This window comes from Amphibalanus amphitrite, unplaced genomic scaffold, assembly GCF_019059575.1.
Source record: "Amphibalanus amphitrite isolate SeventyFive unplaced genomic scaffold, NRLGWU_Aamphi_draft 000449F_arrow, whole genome shotgun sequence".
Classification (NCBI taxonomy): domain Eukaryota; kingdom Metazoa; phylum Arthropoda; class Thecostraca; order Balanomorpha; family Balanidae; genus Amphibalanus; species Amphibalanus amphitrite.
In genome coordinates, this window is record NW_024881943.1 from 343,420 (window position 1) to 362,496 (window position 19,077).

General features: G+C 52.2%; 2 protein-coding genes across 4 annotated transcripts in view; one reads left to right on the forward strand and one right to left on the reverse strand.

Annotated features, from left to right (window-relative positions):
• LOC122391673 (3'-5' RNA helicase YTHDC2-like) overlaps positions 1-5,784 on the reverse strand; it is a 40,675-nt gene extending 34,891 nt beyond the window's left edge. For 2 of the 3 annotated variants that reach the window (XM_043385814.1, XM_043385812.1), the window contains exons 1-5: positions 5,630-5,784; positions 3,489-3,595; positions 2,703-2,802; positions 2,385-2,475; positions 1,952-2,145 (exon numbers count right to left, since the gene is read on the reverse strand). In XM_043385814.1, the coding sequence (XP_043241749.1) occupies positions 1,952-2,145; positions 2,385-2,475; positions 2,703-2,802; positions 3,489-3,587 (484 nt within the window). In that variant the 5' untranslated portion in view covers positions 3,588-3,595; positions 5,630-5,784. The remainder of the gene's footprint in view (positions 1-1,951; positions 2,146-2,384; positions 2,476-2,702; positions 2,803-3,488; positions 3,596-5,629) is intronic. The other variant, XM_043385813.1, reaches the window with a different exon arrangement.
• A 4,025-nt stretch (positions 5,785-9,809) lies between these two features.
• Positions 9,810-18,094, forward strand: LOC122391681 (trophoblast glycoprotein-like). Its single transcript, XM_043385843.1, has 2 exons — positions 9,810-10,198; positions 15,981-18,094. Exon 2 carries the CDS (start codon positions 15,991-15,993, stop codon positions 17,380-17,382), a length of 1,392 nt encoding a protein of 463 aa, XP_043241778.1. The 5' UTR covers positions 9,810-10,198; positions 15,981-15,990; the 3' UTR covers positions 17,383-18,094.
• Positions 18,095-19,077: the final 983 nt, after the last annotated feature.

The window sequence follows — 19,077 nt, forward strand, 5'->3', positions numbered from 1 at the left end:
ACAATGCACGATCCATTTGCGGCGTAATTGAAAAAGGTGATGTCACGATTTAAGGCCAGAGCCTCCCTGGCCCCAGCGCCACCTGCTATTGGGCTGGTTGGGTCCCTCTGCGACCCAGGCGCCCTTTAACCCGCGCCCGGCTGGGGGTCCTGGATTTCCACGCCCTGCTGGGGGGGGGGGGTGTTCAAACACCCCCCCTTGTAACTCGGCTCCTGGGCCACGTAGCGATACGCGGAAGGCGCGTTCGAAAGAGCGTCAAAAATAATGACGAAATCACTTCGGTCAATTTTTTGGTCAGGTCAAAGGTCAAGTCACCAGAGGTCATTGAAGGCAAAAATTCGCCGATTTCCAGGTCGAATGTCGAAAATTTCCAAGAAGCTAACGCATAACTCGAGAACCAATAGAGCTACAGCGCCGCGGAAAAGCGCATTCGATAGCCCTTTTAACGCCCTTTCTGAGTAATTCTCTCAGATTTGACCTAACGTCAACGGTTTTGCCTGCAGGGGGCAAAAACTGCAAAAATAGCCGATTTTTTCGGAAACAGTTTTTCTGCAATAACTTTTGACCCAAGCCTTGTACGAGCTTACTTTTACCGGCATTGTGTTCCTCTCGTCAAGACGCATCGAATGAACTATAAGTTGACCTTGAAAGGTCAACTTGAAAATTTGACCTCAGGTCAAGGTCATGACCTGACCGAAAAGGGTCATGTTGCATATCAGTCGATCCGTATCGTCGAGCTGAACACATCTAAGGCGTTTTCATCGCTCTAGCATGCCTCTATCAAAAGTTATTTGCGAAAAACTGTTAGATACCATTCGTGACCTAAGATGACCTCAGGGCATAAACAAGGGTCACAGACACCATTTTCATGTTCATTGTGTTTAAAACACTTGTAATTCGGTGTTTAGGAGTGTTTATAATGTCTTTTGTCCAAAACAGACGCTTTTCAATTTTCTCCCATTGACTTATAATGGGGAGGTCGCAAAATTGACCTGACCTTAGGTCATCGATATCAAAATTCTGAGATATACATTTTGTACATGCTATTACTCTTAGCAATCGCTGAAAGTTTCAAAGCGATCGGTCACTCGGTGTAGCTATGACAGACATTGAAACTTTTTATGAGGTGAGGTCACTTCAAGTGACCTGGTGACCTGACCTTGAATGACCTTGGTCTGAAATTTTCACAACATGTGTAGAATTGATGTATGATAAGGTGTACCAAAAACGATATTCGCGAAAAACCACAAGGGGGGGTGTTCAAACACCCCCCCCCCCCCCAGCAGGGCGCGGGTTAACACCAGTCTCCCGCGGCTCCTCTAATCGACCACAGCGCCCCCTACCACCCACCCGCCAGCTCTGGCTCCTCTCTCGACACCCCAGCGCTCCTTGGTTCCCTCTCTACCCCTCGACACCAGCGCCATCTGCCACCCAGCTGCGGCAAATTTCCTGCACCAGCTACCATCTACATCTAGCTATTCTCCACGGCTGGGGCGGGCGCCATCTACCCCGGGCACAGACAGCCCTGCACGACCGGAACGCCACCTTAAGTACGGAACCAGAATAGTTATCTCCCCGGTGCTGCCGGCGCGCCCTCGCCCCAGGTACAGGTACAGGTTCTTATCTTGTGCTACCAGCCGCACTATTCGCCCTATCATCCTTTCCCTACCGCGGCAGTCAGCCGGCTCGATCAAAGGCCGTAGCTCAGCCCTCCCCATCGTAGCACCTCTCCCTAGCCTACCATCCATCCCAGTCCCCACCCTTGCATCCTTTCCTCCCCTATCATCCCTCCCCACCCTATCCCCCCTTCCGCCAGGCTGCAGCACCGTCGTTACCGCTCGGTCGGAATCAGATACTCAGTCCTCACCCCTATAATCCCTCCCAGTCCTACTATCCCTCCCCAACCGTCGGGCTGGAGCAGCCGGTGCCTACCCTACCACCCCTCCCCTACCGTCGGGCTGGAGCAGCCGGTCCCGCTCGGTCGGCGGCAGCAGCTCCTGTCGCTCCCGGTTGGTGACCGGGAACTTTGAGAGTAGCGAGCTGACGTGGTGCCGAGACATGCGCGCCAGCGCAAACACCGCGTCCGCCTGAACGATCGTCGAGCCATGCTTCTTGTACACCGTCAGAAAACGGTTGGCCGCCTTCCTGAAAACAACGCAGGGCTTGAGGTCAGCCTTTTTCAACATATGTGTAACTAATTGGAAAACTTGGACAGTTTGTGGAAATATGGGATACTACACAGATGCAACTGAACTAGCCACTGTGATGAATGGGTGAATTGAAGTTCGGATGCCCTGTTTCAAATGTTTTGAAAAGGTTTGAATGATCATCTGTGACATCGTCCGGGAAAACCGCAATGAACGAGGAGTTTATAATACACTTACCCTCGGCTCTTCGACTTCAGCCCAATGGAGTCCGCCAATTTGTGGATGAAAGCTCGCTCAGTAGATGTCAGAGAAGATGGAAATTCTATTTCTGGAAAAATATATAAAAACCATCAAGCTGCGGCAAAATTATATGGCAATGAACAGCGTTAACTCATTTTCATGCCCGTAATGTTCACAATAAGAAAAAACGGACTTTGTCAACTCACTCAAACCACTACGAAATTTGCCCCTAATTTCCGTTCACACTGACGACTCCCTGCACTGGATGTTAGCAGCCGTCATGGCTGTTTGTATCTCTGTCCATCTCCCAGTTACCTGCTTGCTCCTCCTGGAGTCGGAAGTTCTGCAGCGCCAGCGTCACGGCGATACGCAGCTCCTCGCCCACATTGGCCGGCTGCGTCTTCTTGCGCGGCATCTGGTGTTAGAACGGTGTAGCATCAGTGAACGATATTGGCACTGCCGGTCACATCTGTATTTAGAACACCGTGCCAGCCATTATCACAATTTGTTGATGATGCAAGGCCAGTGCATGCACTAAAATCTGGTTACAGCACTTATATAAACTATGATATTGATAAAGCCACCATTCATCAGATAAGGATGACAATACATACAAGTGAACAAATCAACGTGCTGTGAGCCTCATTATATCAATTATGGAACCATGGCCAGGTAAGCAGCCTCAGAAAATGATACAAGAGGAATGTATTGCTGAAGCTGAGGTTCAAACAGCTTTTCAAGGACATTTTTTCCATTCCATGTTTTTCATGTCCTGAATAAAACAAATGTACTTTTTAGTGCAGCATATGTCATTATAATCCATTGAGGAGATGTCATTGTCACCTGAGGTAACCTGACCCAACCTAATCTGAATAACCCAGCCTGCCCTTCTGCCACAGGTAGGTGTTAGGTAGACATGGGGCTAGTTAAGACTAGGTTAGGTTAGATTGGATTAGGCTGGATTAGGTCAGATCAGATTATGTTGGCACTGGGTCAGGTAATCTCACTTCAATGATTTGTACTTATATTTTGATTTGCTGCACTAATGAGCATTATTTGTAAATTAAAGACATGGACAAACTGAAACAGCATTGTTCTTACCACAGGATAAATGAATGGAGGGTACAGGTTCCTGGGAGCAGGGTTGAAGGTATAGTGGGCATAGGATAAGGCATCCCCACTACACTGAGGCTGCTGCATTGTTGACACTGAAAGTACAGAATACATGGTCATATGTATTAAACACAAACAAATGTATTTAACACTAAGCAGACAAATTCAAAACATCATGGCAATATCAAACAGGCACCCAACTTCTCAATTGCCACATTGATAAGACATTGTGATGCAAATATTTTGGTGACAAAACCTTTTATCCCACCCTAAGAACTGCAGGAATTCACAAAACAAGCTCATGAAAGGAGAGAACACACTATTTATGCCTCAAAAAGTGACACAAGACCTGAATACTTATAGTATTTTTGCACTAAATCATAAAACACTAGTAACTGCACTGGCACCACTGACAAACTTGGTACATCCTACTTTGCAATTGTTGTGTTAAGTTTTGAGAAATTACATATTTACATTGGCTGTTTTGAGGGTTGGTTAGTGTTTGGTAGTTCAGGTTAGATTAAAAAGTCATCAGAATGTTATCATACATGACACATGCAATTGAATTTGCAATTTGGTCATGTTTGCCATCTGTCTAGGTTCAGATGTTAGTTAATTCAATTAACTAAGATGAAGACACCAGGTTATGTCAGCACACCAACGACGCGGAAAGCGCCCATTTTACCTGGATTAGTTGCATGGTAGGTGATATATTTTTTGAATATGGAAAAAAATAGAGTATTCCATTCTGACGAGTAAAGCCAAATTCATAAAGCAGTTATTTTTTAATTATATGTACCAGAAATAACATACTAACCATAGTTTAAAACTTAGTCTAAAGTTAGTTGAAAAGCGTATAGTTGATACTAAGATGGAAGGAATGAATGGAAGGCAGAAATGGCGCAGCTGTTTCACTCTTAAAATGTTTTCGCAAGCAGGATTTACTTGATGCTAGCGACATCTATGAATGTGATCGGGGATGCTGATTGGCCGATCGAGTCCGTGAGCAGTATCACTAATTAACGCTAGTACAGGGTTGAGGCAATGTGCGCATGCGCAGGAACTTGTGCTCTCATGGAGGGTCTTTTGGTACCTCGGGCAGCGCCCAATGCTTTTTGGACCTGTTATGGCCTCCGCATCGAAAAACGCTAGATAGAAAGGTTGTAGAGGAAGCTTGAGGCTACCTTTCCCCACAATAATATTGGCACTTTGTCTCTTAGCTTACGTATGGGGCTCGCCTGAAAAAGGTCGATTTAACATGGAAACCCTATGGGGTAGTAGTTTTTGAGCGCCCATTTGGCCTAATGCTACCAACTGTTACTGGCTACCCCTGTCTCAGACCATGAAAAAGGTAACAAGCACAATCAGGTTGATGCGTTTCGTCACATTGTTTTTATCAAAATCCCTTTCCAACAAAGAAACAATACAAAGTGCAAACACAACATTGGTACTGGGTAGGTACAGCCCTCAGCAGACTGCGTGGTAGGTATTCTTTTTTCGACAAAACCGATAATAGCTCAAAGGCTATGTTATCAGTCGGTCGGAACTCACTGTAAATAGATGCGCCATGCTCCACTCCTTCGAATGGGTCCATCACTAAACAAAGTATCGGCCTTGTGTGGCAGCAAAATGCAAAAGTTTGTTTTGGGGGCAAATATAAACTTTTGGGTTTTGTTGCCAAACTTGACGGAAAATGAACACAATGATAACGCCAATCTAAGGTGCGGAGTCTCGCGCGTCTTGCTGTTACGATTTTTGAGTGACCGATAGCATAGTATTCGCGCTATTCTTGGATTTGTTGAAAAAAAGAATACCTACCACGCAGTTTGCAGAGGGCTGTACATTTTGTAATGCATGTATAATGATGTTTGTTTTTCTCTTTTCGAAAGCGTGTTGACTGTTGATAGTCTACCTATGTGATGAAACACGTCCACCTGGTTTGCCGAGATACCCAAGATTGAGATTAATTTACTAATAGTGATAACCATCTCAATATATATAAAAATGGCATAGCCATAGCCTTCAACTATGAGTCTGATGTGCTAAAGACGATTTTCACCCCTCACATTGACATACATGGAATATTAGATAAGTTTCTGAAGGTTCACTATTAGCGAGGGCAACCATACCTTTGTTCAGGAACGAATGGAATCAATAACAAGTTGCCTATCTTCAAAAGAAATACACTTTCAGATCACATTTCGATAATATTCGAAACCGAAAATTACGGAAAGCTGGCCCGGGGAGAAAACAATACACGACACAAACAACGAAAACCGGGTGCGCCAGAAACGCCTCACATGCAATTCTTTCAAGGACAGGGAAAACAGTGACTCTAATCTACAGCAATAATCTTGTCAAAACCAAGATTAGTGAAAAAGCAAAAGACAGCCAAAGTCGACACAGCTATTGCAAAAACCATTCAGCAAGCAAAATAACCATCCCGCCATCATCCATCAATAACGCCATCATCCAAAAAAACCTATCGCAGGGATCCCCGGACCGCTGAAAAGTGGTCGGTCCCAGGGAAATAAATACACAATGCGCATTCACTGGCGGTCGCAGCCGCTAGCAAAAGGGGGGGGGGGCCAAACTCACACTCGCGGGACATAACATTTATCCGTCACCGGAGGGGGGGGGGGTGATCGGCTAATTTCTACGTCCACGAGGCGCCGCACAGTTGGCAATAATTATGCTTCATCCATGTCATTCTTGCGTGGAATCACCAGTTCATGAAATCACCAGTTCCATTTCCCGTCCCACGGCGTTTCCACCGGTCGGGCCACTGCACCATGGCGATGGATCGGTGTAGCATATACTGGAAGGTCGGGCACGCGGATTTATGACCTTACCACTATAAAACAATTCGGAAAAGTACAGATACCTACCTCTTGCTTTGAACAAGCATGTGAAACTCATAGAGCATTTTCAGACTATGACATTTACCCATATAGTTGTGTGACGGCGGGAGAGAGTAGGTACACCGACCTCTGGAGACCAAAGGTTCCTGGCTTTCAAAATTGGCATCTGAGGGCCGCGCGCGATTCCTGCGGGCTTCGTAACGGCTCTATTGGGGCTCACTCAACCTGCCTAGTCCTCATGCTGAAAAGACTGGCCCTGAGCCCTGAGGATTTCATCAGTCTCTGCCAGCCCCAAGACCCACAACGGCTCATGGGGTCCCGATGTCGAAATATGAGGGAATCTACGCGGGACCATCAGGACGTAAAGTGATCTCGATCAGGACCAACGTAAGGCTGTACAGGAGTCTGCGTAAGCCCTCTGATCTTCAGAAGCCCACCCATGTATGTTTTCACTTAGAGGCCAGATTAGGGCCCTCAGAGACCAGTACAGGGCCTGCAAACTGCAAAGGCCAGTAGTTGAGACCACCAGAGACCGAGTTGGGCTCTCAGAGGCTAATGTGGGTCCTTACTCATTACAGGCCAACATGGGGCCCTCAGATGTCAGCGTGGGGCTCTAAAAGACCGGCATGAGCCGTCATTGGACCCCAGAGGCCAGCAGAGGGCCCTCAAAGGCCAAGAGTGGCCCTCCTCAGAGGCCAATGCAGGCCCTTAGAGGCCGGCATTGGGTCTTTAGCAGCCAGTGCGGGGCCCTCATTGGCACCTAAAAGTTCGTCTTAGGACACCAGAGACAGAAATAAGGCCACCAGAGACCGGTGTGAGACGCTCAGACGCCGGTTGGGGCCCCTGAGGCCGGTTAGGGGCCCTCATAGGCCAGATGTGGGGCTTAAGAGGTCGATGTGGGCTCTTAGCGGCCAACGTGGGCGCTTGACCGCCACTGAAGTTCCCTCAGAGGTCAGTGTAGGACGCTCAAAGACCGGTGTGGGAGCTATATTAACCTTCGCCCCAGTGGGGGGGGGGGGGCATATGTTACCACCCTGTCGCGTTTTTTGCGTGTGAATAAAAAACCGCGGCGCGTAGCGCCGCACCGCTTGGGGTAGCTTTTGGTACATCGATTTTGGACAATGTGTGAAATTTTTGACCCCAGGTCATGTCAGGTCAGGTCACCAGGTCAAGTTAACTGACCAAGCCTAAAAAAAAGTTTGCAATCATGTCCAGCCTGCAGTGTTTGTCAGAAAGGTTTCAAACTTGGTGGATTGCATGCTGTTATGGGCGCCTACAATTTGTATATCTCGGATTTTTTATATCCGTGACCTAAGGTCAGGTCAGTGGCGAAACCTTTCCATTACAAGTCAATGGAGAAAAATGAAAATGCCTCTAGATCCGTGTGTACGCATCGGAACAGTCCAAATATTTCAGAATCACAATGATGATTTAGTCCACTCGTGATGACCAAGGTGTCATTTTTGCTGATAGCCTCTAGACAGGTCATCCGAGGTCACTTGAGGCTACAAACAGTTTTTTTGCCAATAACTCGCGATTGGAAAGAGATAGAACGCTGGGGTTGGTCTCATTGTGTTTGCCTTGTTGAGACGCATCGACTGATATGCAACATGACCTTTTCCGGTAAGGTCATGACCTTGACCTGAGGTCAAATTTTCAACTTGACCTTTCAAGGTCAAATTATAGTTCATTCGACGCGTCTCGGCGAGAGGAACACGATTCTGGCAATAGAAATGTCGTGGCTTTTTGTAGTCGAAAGTTATTGTCGAAAAACACTTTTCGTAAAAACAGCTATTTTTGGACTTTTTGCCCTCTGGAGGCCAAACCGTTGACCTGAGGGCAATATTGATAATGACCTTTTCAAAAGAAGAGTTCAAAAGCTATCGATTGCTCTTTCCTGCGTTATTCTAGCTACCATAGTTCCTGAGATAGCGGCATGTTTTCTGAAAAATATAATGACAATTGGCAAATTTTGACCTTTGATGACCTCTGGTGACCCCAATATTGCTCTAAGGTGAAAAATGACTGAAATACTTTCAAACGTACGCATTGAGAGCTATCGACTGCTTTTTACCGCGTCTTTCTAGCCCTCTTAGTTTTTGAGTTAGAGGTGGGTGGTAACATATGCCCCCCCTCACTAGGGCGAAGTTGGCTGAGACCGCCACTGGGGCGCGGGTTAATAGCTTGGAGTGGGTTTTTTTAGCCTCGTGACGATCGAATAAGGGCCAGGGCCCCATACACCTATGGAGGCCCATCGGTTGTTTGAGGGGGGGAGGGCAAATGATATGATGGCCCCCTTTATTGGCCTTTGGGGGGCATGGCCCTGATGCCCCCCCCCCCCCACGCGACCGCCACTGTGTACACATTACACACAGGCCTTTGAGATTGCATACTATGCAGCTCATGCAAACTCTATGCAGGCCCCGGAGGTCCCACGCTAATCCTTAAGAAACCAAGCCGGCATACGGCGTCACCACCGGGCTTCTGAGGTGCACAGCACCAACCCATGAGGTCTTACTTTAGTGTCGTAGAGCCACGCTCATTTGGCAGGGGCCAGGGCCCACCCGCCACTGCCGAAGAGGGTCTCATGCCAGCCATTGCTGGGCCTACGAGAGCCTCAAGTAAACTCACGCTGATATTCCATATCAGATCCGGCCTTACTCGTGAGCCGGTGCCAGCGACGCTGACCGCCAAATTGACAGAATGCGAAGCTGAGCCCACTCATGAGTAAAATTTACGTCCTTTGATGGCGCAAGAAAGAAAATGAAACATAGGTACAAAAAGCTTTCTAGGACTTTTGTTCGATCTGAAAGGTGGGGCCAAAAGATAGCATGGCCCCACCTTTCAGCACCAAAGGGGGGGGGGGGCATGGCCCCCGTGCCCCCCCCCCCCTGGGACCGCCTATGTGCGCATTCCGCTTTGTGCAATATTGCTGCAGCCCGACGCAGGTTCAGTTTTTTGCGCGGGCTGCGGGAAGTGACGATTATCCCGTCCGTTCGCCAGACCGAATTCAGAGTCCCACACCCCACACGGAGCCAGAGGGAGGATCCGGCGCCGCCGACACCGTCCATAAGCCCGGTATCAGCCTGGAAAGTGGAATGCTGGCAAAAGACCGCGCTTAGGGAAAGAGGCGCTTGCACCTCTTCCCGCACGACATCGACCGCTAAAGATTATTGTCGAAAAATTGTCAGTTATACGCTAGCTTCTACCTAGCTACTTACGTTTGAAAGTTCGAACGAAAAGATCGCCACAAATATTGACCGTTCAATGACTGAACTTGTATGACGGCGGCGACAGAGCGAGAGACGCGCCCCTGCGGCCGGGCAGCACACACCCTCAATACCCATTCATTCCGTCGTGGTGACCTCTCAGCACGCGCCATGGCCCCGCTCGGCCCGCCCCGCCGAGCCAACGGTGCTCCTCCTTCAGCGTGTCTGGCGCCGCCTCTGTTTTCCAGGTGCGGAGACTCGCCCCACTGAACCACCCTAGACTTCAGCAGGGGCACCGACAGAGCAGGGGCTTACACAGGGATGAGTCACAGACTGTCACACACCACAAATATAACCTTTAAAGGATTTAACATTATTCACCTATATAGTTGTGACACCGAAGACTGCGAGTCCACCGGGAGGAGACAAGAGTACAAATTCGATCCTGTGCAGACCGCTGCCGGCCGGTGCGGCGGCGGCTGGGCGGCGCGCCCGGCCGCCAGTGCAGGTGTGAGTGCCGCTCCCGCAGCACGTAACGTGGTATGTGAGCTGCCCGCCGCCGGATCGCCAGTCTCGCGTCGCCAGATAAGCCAACGTCGACGGACCGACTCCCGTCCGACCTCCCCAGGTCAGTACCGACGCTGTGACCCGCGCCGCGAACTCGTCGGTGGCGGCGGAGGGGGCAGCTGCGTCGAAGCGCGCCGACGGCGGCCGGCGCTCATTCCTTATGCAGACGGCGGCGGGAGGGAGGGGGCCCCGGTCGGCCCAATAAGGTGCCCGTAGGCTGACGGCCAGACAGTCGCGCGGTCGCTGGTCAAACTGTCTGGCCCATACTGAGTAGCCGGGGGCTGAAAACGGCTGCACCCGGGTGATGAAAAGCAGCCCTTGTGTTTGCCGGGCAACGTTAGTGAGCAAACAGTAAAAGGAACAATTCCCACATGCAGCACACGTGCTTAGCTGCATTATATCACCCGACCCTGATTCACCTCCCCCAGCCCCTCCGAGACGTAATCCCGTGTCCTGTTAGTTCTGACCAATAGTGGTATGCAGCTCGCCTTAGCGCAAAACTGCGGAAAGGATCTCAAACTGCGGTAAATCTGGGAAGTGCCGTACTCCCCACGTACAGCCCTGCGGTCGGGTCAGGTCACTTCTTACTGCCTCACCTTCCACGACCATGTCTGGCCACTTTACCCTCCCGTTACCGCTGCTGGGACAGGGTAGGTCACCGCCCTCTCCTCCCCCCAATGCTGGGTCAGGCCACCGCCCTCACACATAACTGTGCAGCAGATTGCGGTCTCCGTCTGTCCACACTAACGAACGGCCTGTCGCCCGCGCCTCGCTCCAAGCCGGATCCGTTTACAGGTCGCACACCGTACGGCGTACGCGTGTGCGCTTTATCGCCCGAGTGTGCGTGTCATTGTCCGCCTGTGCGCGCTCCTACGGACGGCATCGTGCCCGAGCATACCACGCCGTACCACCCTTCAGACCATCGGCCCTTATCAGCGGGGGTCTGGCGCCGAACGCCGTCCCAGGGTTACCTCAGGGACGCGCACTGTCGCCCCCATGGTTCGTGCGCGGCTCCCGTGTCGCACTGCGCGGCCGACAGCCCCGGCGAGTGCGACCCGTCCGGACCGGTTATGTGTCACGACAGACGGGAGCACACACTGGTGCTCTGGGCTCCATTCACGACAGACGGAGCACATACATAGGTGGTCCGAGCTCAATGACCTGGGACCGTCCCCAGCTCGCCTCTGATCGCCTTTCTTTTGTTCCGCGTGTCACGTGTGTCGCATTATCACATCTACGATCAAAATCATGTAATACGCTGGTGCATATTCCGAAGAACGCGTCTTTTGCTGATCCACGATACAGCGTACTGTATCTGGCGAGCACACCTGTGAAGATCCGGCACTGGTCGGAAATCCTGCACACTACTTAGTGCAGATTTACCCATCATAAAGTACCTACTGAGAAGTCGAGAAACTGACGAAACCGGAACGATTGTTCGATTTTACGAGTATGTCCTGTAAATCGAACGGATTCGGCTGCCATTTTCCTCTGGTGGGCAATGGCGTCATGAGCTATAGCGGCATTGAGTCAACAGCAATCGTTTCATACGGCATCGACGGCGACAGGGTTTACCCCTGAGCCCCCTGATCGTACCTGCCAATGTGAGAAGCAAACATGTGCTAAATAGTCTGCAAATCCTATTCCACAAGGGACACAACACGGGTTCGCTTAGAACGGATTCATGTATTCATTCATGAGGTGTTCTGAGATTCATTCTCGAATCTCGTGCCTGAGACGGCTACAAAGAGACCGTAGGGAGTCGGAGGTGATCCCCCGGAGATACCGACGCGTCCCGTCCCCATTCCCGTCGGTCGCTGTCGGCTGTGACCGATGACGCTAGCTGGGGGCGGGGTGCTGTTGGCCCAGGTCGCGGACAGGCGCCGATAAGCCGCCGGCCACGTGTGCCGTCACGTCGTCACGGCGAGTACCGTCACGCCGTCACGGCGGAGGGATGTGGGCGCTGCGGCATGGAGGACCCCGAGGGTGAAGCGGGGGACGGCAGGGGAAGGGACGGGCTCCGAGGGTGAGATGGGGGACGCGACGGGCTCTGAGGGTGAGGAGGGGGACACGACGGGCTCTGAGGGTGAGGAGGGGGACGCGACGGGCTCTGAGGGTGAGGAGGGGGACACGACGGGCTCTGAGGGTGAGGAGGGGGACACGACGGGCTCTGAGGGTGAGGAGGGGGACACGACGGGCTCTGAGGGTGAGGAGGGGGACACGACGGGCTCTGAGGGTGAGGAGGGGGACGCGACGGGCTCTGAGGGTGAGGAGGGGGACACGACGGGCTCTGAGGGTGATGAGGGGGACACGACGGGCTCTGAGGGTGATGAGGGGGACACGACGGGCTCTGAGGGTGAGGAGGGGGACACGACGGGCTCTAAGGGTGAGGAGGGGACGGGATCGGAAGAAAGCCAGGCATACAAGTATGATACGATTTTGGTGAATGACCTGAGTCGCCCACAACTCGCGTACTTTGCCTTCTGTTTGCTATCGACTGGCATTGTTCGCAGCCACGCTGTTGCCGTCCCGTCCAGGCTATCGCTGGGGTGAATACACCCAACACAGGGTGACGTCACCCGGTAGGAAAAGGAAGTCCGTGCGGGGCGGACCCGCATTGTTCCACCGTCCATTGTTTGCCACCTCCGACGTGCCGGGCTCATATCGGCACGTATCTTAGGTTGGAGGGGTGCATGGCAAACCTGACCGAATGTCAGCATCACTTCAACCCAGTAGCGGCGGAACACCTTCAATTAAGGGGGGCACCGCCAACTTTTGGTCTCATTCTTTCCATGCAAAGCCCATGGGACTAATGTTAAAATGCCAAAATCAAAGGGAGGCACGGTGCCCCGGTGCCCTCCCCGTTCCGCCGCCTATGCTTCAACCGATGGTTTGGTTGATGGCAAGCGGCCAAACAATACAGAAATTGAAAGCAAAAGGCAGGCCATAGAAAAGGCTTTGAGTAACTGCAGATTCGCTGCTACTTTTAATAGACGCCGTCAGTATGGATTACAGATTCCTGAGTAAAACTGTTGAGTTTGGTCTGCTGTCGGTAACATCAAATCAGCGTGGTTCGGCATTGTTCTGCCGTCTGCTGATGTCAGCCCAAGAGGGAGCGGAGTCGGAACCATTTGCATGCTTATCATATAGCAGACTGCTGACGGATCGCGAATCGCGCGCAAGACGACAGTCTCCGAAGGCAGACGGTTCCAAGCTCGGAAAGCCGACAGGCTAAGTCTTAAAAAAGCGGTCTTGCGAGTTCCTAGCAAGCTGGTCAATGGTCATTTATCGCATATCATATCGTGTGAAGTGAACGCCTGGAAACCGCGGTGAAAAACTGGGACATATCTGGAGAGGCTCACTGGTTGGATAAGTGATAGCGTGGTTCCGCGACAGATGTGGATTGGGCCGAAACGGGCCCGACACTGGAAAGTGGAATGGCAACACAATAGACAGCTCATTGCTTAGTCGACAAGCCTAAAATACAGCCGCACGTTCGTGAGCCGTTGCTCCGTCCGAGATGCCCCTGAGACGGCAAACTTTCCGCGCACGGGAGATGAACACTCGCCAGCCGCAGTCTGCACTCTGCACCATGTAACGGGACGTGGCGCGAGAGCCCGCCCCGCCCTGACCGGCACCCACAGCGGCCGACTGCTCACAGTGGCGGCCGGCACTGGTCACGTGACCAATCAGCCGGTGAATGGAGAGGGGCGGCGACTGCTCGCTGGGGCGGGCGGCACTGGTCACGTGACGGACCGGCCGCTGAATGGGGAGGGGCGGCACCGTGACGACACGCCCGAGATCGGCGGCGCTCCGGCCAATTTACGACTGGCCTGATTTGGGGCGACGCGTGCCGGCGGTGACCGCAGCTCGAGGGGTGGCTCGGGTTAAAAAGGCGGGTCTATTAGGACTTATGAGCCGCTTACCCGGAGTGGGTTCACTGGTGGGTGCCAACCAATAGCAGAGTTGAGACTTGAGAATACCTATAGCAAACTAGAAAAGTGCAGAACTAATGCAGAAATAATTCGTTCGTCCTTTCTTTCTTCTCACGCTCACAGTGCTTCAAACAATAACGGGTTTCGGGCTTTCCATCCCAGATCTGAGTGGCGAATACCGGCCCAGAGCTGTCGGCAGAACCCAATCTTCTCAGGGATTAGCTCCGTCGCCGCGGTCCGAGGCGTGCCGCGATACCGCTCCGGTCGGCTCTGCCGCACGGATTACCCGTGAGTCACCGCGGCCGTCGGGGCCCGGCGGGCAGGGCCCGACCGGACTGCGGTGAAGGTGGACGGGGCGCCGTGTCAGTGTTACCACCCGACTCCCCAGCCGCTCCTGTTAGGGCCGAGCCTCTCGGAACCGACCATTCGACCTGACCAGCAGCAGAGGTCGTTACTTCAAAGGGTGTCGGATGGTAGATGGTTCTCCTCTATCACTCGGCCGTCAAACCGGTTGTCCCAGACGGTCTCAGCCGTAAAAGGAGGCCCGCTCGCGACACTTTTTCCGTCTCATTTCATCGCTGCTCGTTTCGGCTCCATTATCCGCTTAGTGCGGCCATTGTGTGCTCAGTTCACAGAACGGCACGGGTGTGCCCCAGTCAGCTGCGCATCCACAGCGTGGGTGACTGAGGGCGGCAGCTGCGCCCGCGCACGGGAGCGGGAAGAACCCGGTCCCCGACGGCTGGTGATATGTAAAGCGTATGAATGTGGATGGTAGAGGCAATGAAATTTAACTTGGGGGATAGCAAAATGCATGAGCAGCGGTCTCCGCGGCTCCCCGCCTGTCTTTCTCATCCGCCAGCGGGCCGGACCAGGGTCGTGGAGCTCCCAGCAGACGTCCCTAGGCCGGGCTGGGGAGCAGGTGGTCCGTTTCCCGACGTTATCTCTCCCTCTGAGGCGCCGGCGCCGGTCACAGCCCGCACCGACCCAAGGACGGTGGACGGGTATCGCGAGCGGCGGCGGCTCAGCCGTAACGCTGAACCAACTCCCACGGGACAAACGAATTCGGACTATGATAGGAGGGATGCAAATCGGTGGTGTATGATGAATCTCAGCCGGTTATCGACAAGGCAATGCGTCCCCAAATAACAGCTGAATACTCGTAGCAAGCTAGCTAGTAGGGGCCACGGCAATCCGTCAATTGCATTGTGTTTGTCAGTGACAGAGCTATTTCCTGGGAGTAGAAATCACTTGTCACCAACAACCGTTATAATTTAAAGGGACCCTCCCACCTTAACATTAGTTTTGAGTTGAGATAGCCAAGTTTGCGGCCAGGCTCAGAAACCACCATTTATCCTGGTCGCAACCCCCGCAGCTTTATGGTGTTCAAGAAATTTCTTCCCTTTACTTGCAGGGTGGGACCAGCGTGGTCCCTATCTCTTAACCATTACGGGAATCTGATGACGTCATCAGGCTTTCGAACGTCCGTTAAATGTTTGACTAAAACGTTTTGTAGCACGCGGTGGTATATGCTGCTTTGCGCGCAACAAATGCCGCACTTTCAAATAAAGTCCCTAGGAACAGCGGAGATCCCAAAAAGTAAACAAAAGTAAAAGTCTAATATCTTGAAAACCGGTGAATATTTTTCGATGAAATTTGGTAGATATTCGTTGTTGCTCTTTCTGAACCGAGCGACATCACTTTCATGCCAATTCATTAACTTTTTTGAAGGTGGGAGGGTCTCTTTAAGGCCTGACACTAAGTGCAGGCTCTAATTCACACTTGTCATTACAATGTTTGACGTCTACAAACCCGTCATGTTACATTCACGCTACCTGGTAGAAACGTAGGTATCCACTAGGCAGCTTTCGTCCATTCCGACTGGTGATGTTTGCTGTCTTTCTGTTACAGATCTGATACGATGAAGTTGCGCCTGGTACTTCTACTGGCTATGGTGCTAGCAGTGATGCTACCGCCAGCGTTGGGAAAGATATCAAAGAAGCCCACCAGCGACAAAAAGAACATCCTACGCAGCTACACCAAGGAGACGTCGACGAAAACCACGGCGGGATCCACTATCAAGTTCGACGACACCGATGAAGACGACGACGACTACTTGGATGATGAAGACTACGACGAAGATTATTACGACGATGACTACGATTATCTAGACGACGACACCGTGTACGATACCGACCATACGGGCTGTCCGACCCCGTTCCTCGCGCGCTGCCAGTGTGGCGACATGAACCACCTCGGCGAGATCAAGTTCGTCGTCAACTGCACCAACACCGGCTTCACGAACGCCTCCATGCTGGGCGCCCTGCCCGACGACACTGAGGTTCTGATATTCACCGGAAACTTCCTGGAGGTGCTGCCCACTAACGTTTTCGGCACGATGGCCAAATTCGAGGACCTTGAATACATCGACATGAGCAACAACGGCATTAAAGAGATCAAGGGGAAATCGTTTCATCGCGTCTCGAATGTAAAAACATTGATTCTGAACCACAACGATCTGTATATCGTGGAAAAGAAGCACCATCCACGAGTGTTCAGCAACTTCGACAACCTGGAGGCCCTCCATTTGACCAACGCATTCACCGAGAAGGTGGACTCGAAGTGGTACATGGTCAGCTTGGAGATAATCTTTCAAGGAAGCAGGCTGGACAAGCTGAAACGGTTACATCTAGAGCAGAACGAAATCTGGAGCCTGCGAGATCCGGACACTTTCTGCAAGCTCCCGTCACTCGAGGGACTCTATCTGGGCAGCAACCGATTGTACGACATCGACATGAATCTGCTCTGTCTCGACAAGCTCACTTACATCGACCTAGAGTATAACTCAATCCGGCGTCTCAACATCAACGCCACGTCGCAGCTGGACCAGATGGTCGTCAAGAACCCCAGCTTCTCCGTCAAGCTGATCGGCAACCCGTTCGTCTGCGACTGCGACATCCGGCCCTTCTACCAGTGGATGCGCACCACGCGGGTGGAGCTGCTGCGCAGCGCCGACTACCGCTGCTTCGAGGGCAGGCCGGCCAGCAACGAGAACCTGCCCATCCTGGAGCTGCAGACGACCGAGTGCGAGCCGGCACCAGCCGCGCGCACCTCCGCCTCCTCCGTGGTGCTCGGCATCCTGGTGTTCGTCATGTGCGTCCTCCTCGTGGTGGTGCTCTACATGCACCGGCATCGGCTCGTGCAGCGCGCCAAGCGCCTCCAGCCGCACATGCAGGTCGCCATTCGCAACCTCAAACGCTCCCGGCAGTACGCCAATATTCAGCACGAGGATGCGCCCGAAGTGGAGGTGTAACGGGACGGGGCAGTGCTGTCTGGCGGACGGTGCTTGGGGTGTGGCCATGTGACGTCGGTGCCTCCGCCGAGCTGCGGCCAAACGCAGCGGTCAGGCTGTGCTGACGAAGAGAAGAAGCACACCATCGTGCGTAAGCCTGTGAGACGGCCAAATGCTTCAGTTCACTATGACGCCAACCCACAGCGTCCTGACGTGGACAAAATCGAGTCACGCTGCTGAGAAAAACTATCTAAGCGGTGGACTATGAGGCGACAGACGTCTCAAGCTACCGACCACGAGCTTTGGCGTGTGTACGTCGCTGACCGGCATGCGACAGTGTCGAGATGTGCGCGCGGCTGAACTGTGTGCTGAAGCCGACGGTCAGATTCCACGAGTCGTGATGTCGTTGTCGAGACCATCATCTATCTTGTGACTGATTTCCTGTGGCTGGCTATGAGGCGCAGGAACGAGGTGACTAGATATGGTGTTACGCAATGCGAGGCATATTGTCCTCTAAGCGAGTGAACGTTTGCAATGGTAGCTTTACAAAGTTGTCAGTCATAGGGAAGTGCTACTAACAGTGTTTAAGGATCCGATGTGTTTCACAGCGCACTCGTCTAATTTCGTGAGCTGTGAAATGATTAATCACTCTATTTTGTGTTTGCTGCGCGCTGAGGTGATAATGTTCAATGAGCAGCTAATTTTGTACATAATAAAAATACACAAATGTAATTACGGAGCGAGCGAAGCGAGCGTAGTCTTTCCTTAGATTAACAGAAATTTCTGAGTATGAGCGGCCGGCCGGCCGGCCGGCCGTGCGGACGCTTTTGCGAGGCTTATATCTCAGCAACCACTTGACCGATTTACACGCGGTAATTTTTGTACGGTAGCTTCATTCCTTCTACCAAGTATTGGACTATTCCCGATGCATGTGGGTGACCCCTTATGCACGTGCCACGTGCAAAACGAAGAGGTGTCAGTTTTGTAATTGTTGCAATATCTCGGTAACTACTTGGCCGATTGCGCTGAAAGTTGGCATGTAGGTAGGCACCCACTAGGCACTGCATATCCATGTGCCAGAGTTGGGGTGCTGCTGCACGTGCGCACGTGCAGGGGTCGTTTCCAGATCTCGAGAACGGCTGGACCGATGGCGCTCAAATTTGGTACACGGTTAGGGACCAGTTAGTAGGGTGCCGTGCACAAGTCAGTTGGGACCCATGTTGCACGTGCGCACGTGCAGGGTGCCGCTCCCAGATCTCGAGAACGGTTGGGCCGATTGTGCTCAAATTTGGCACATCGCTAGAAACCGGTCAGTAGGGTGCCGTGCTAAAGTCAGTTGGAGGTACCCCCTCGAAATTTCGCACGTGCAAGACTCACCCCCTCGCTCGCTCCGTTAGTCGCCCCAAAAGGCGCTATACTGGTATTAGATCCAGCTGATGCCTGATCCGGCTGAGTGACCCATGCACAAAGCGAAGTCCCATTCATATATCGCGCTGGTACGCTGTTATTTCACACGTCCACGACAATAGTTTAACCCTCGCCCGTATAGGGGTCGAACGGACCCCCCCCCCCATGGTTTTTCGCGAATAACTCGCGTAAAAAGCGGCCGATCGCGACGAAACTTTCAGTACCCTCGCTTTCATCAATTTCACACCTACCCTGAAAATTTCATGACCCTGACCCAAATGACCTTTGACCTGTGACCTACTTTTCGAG

Coding starts and splice junctions, on each gene's coding strand:
- LOC122391681 (XM_043385843.1), top strand. CDS start 15,991: ATGAAGTTGCGCCTGGTACTTCTACTGGCTATGGTGCTAGCAGTGATG.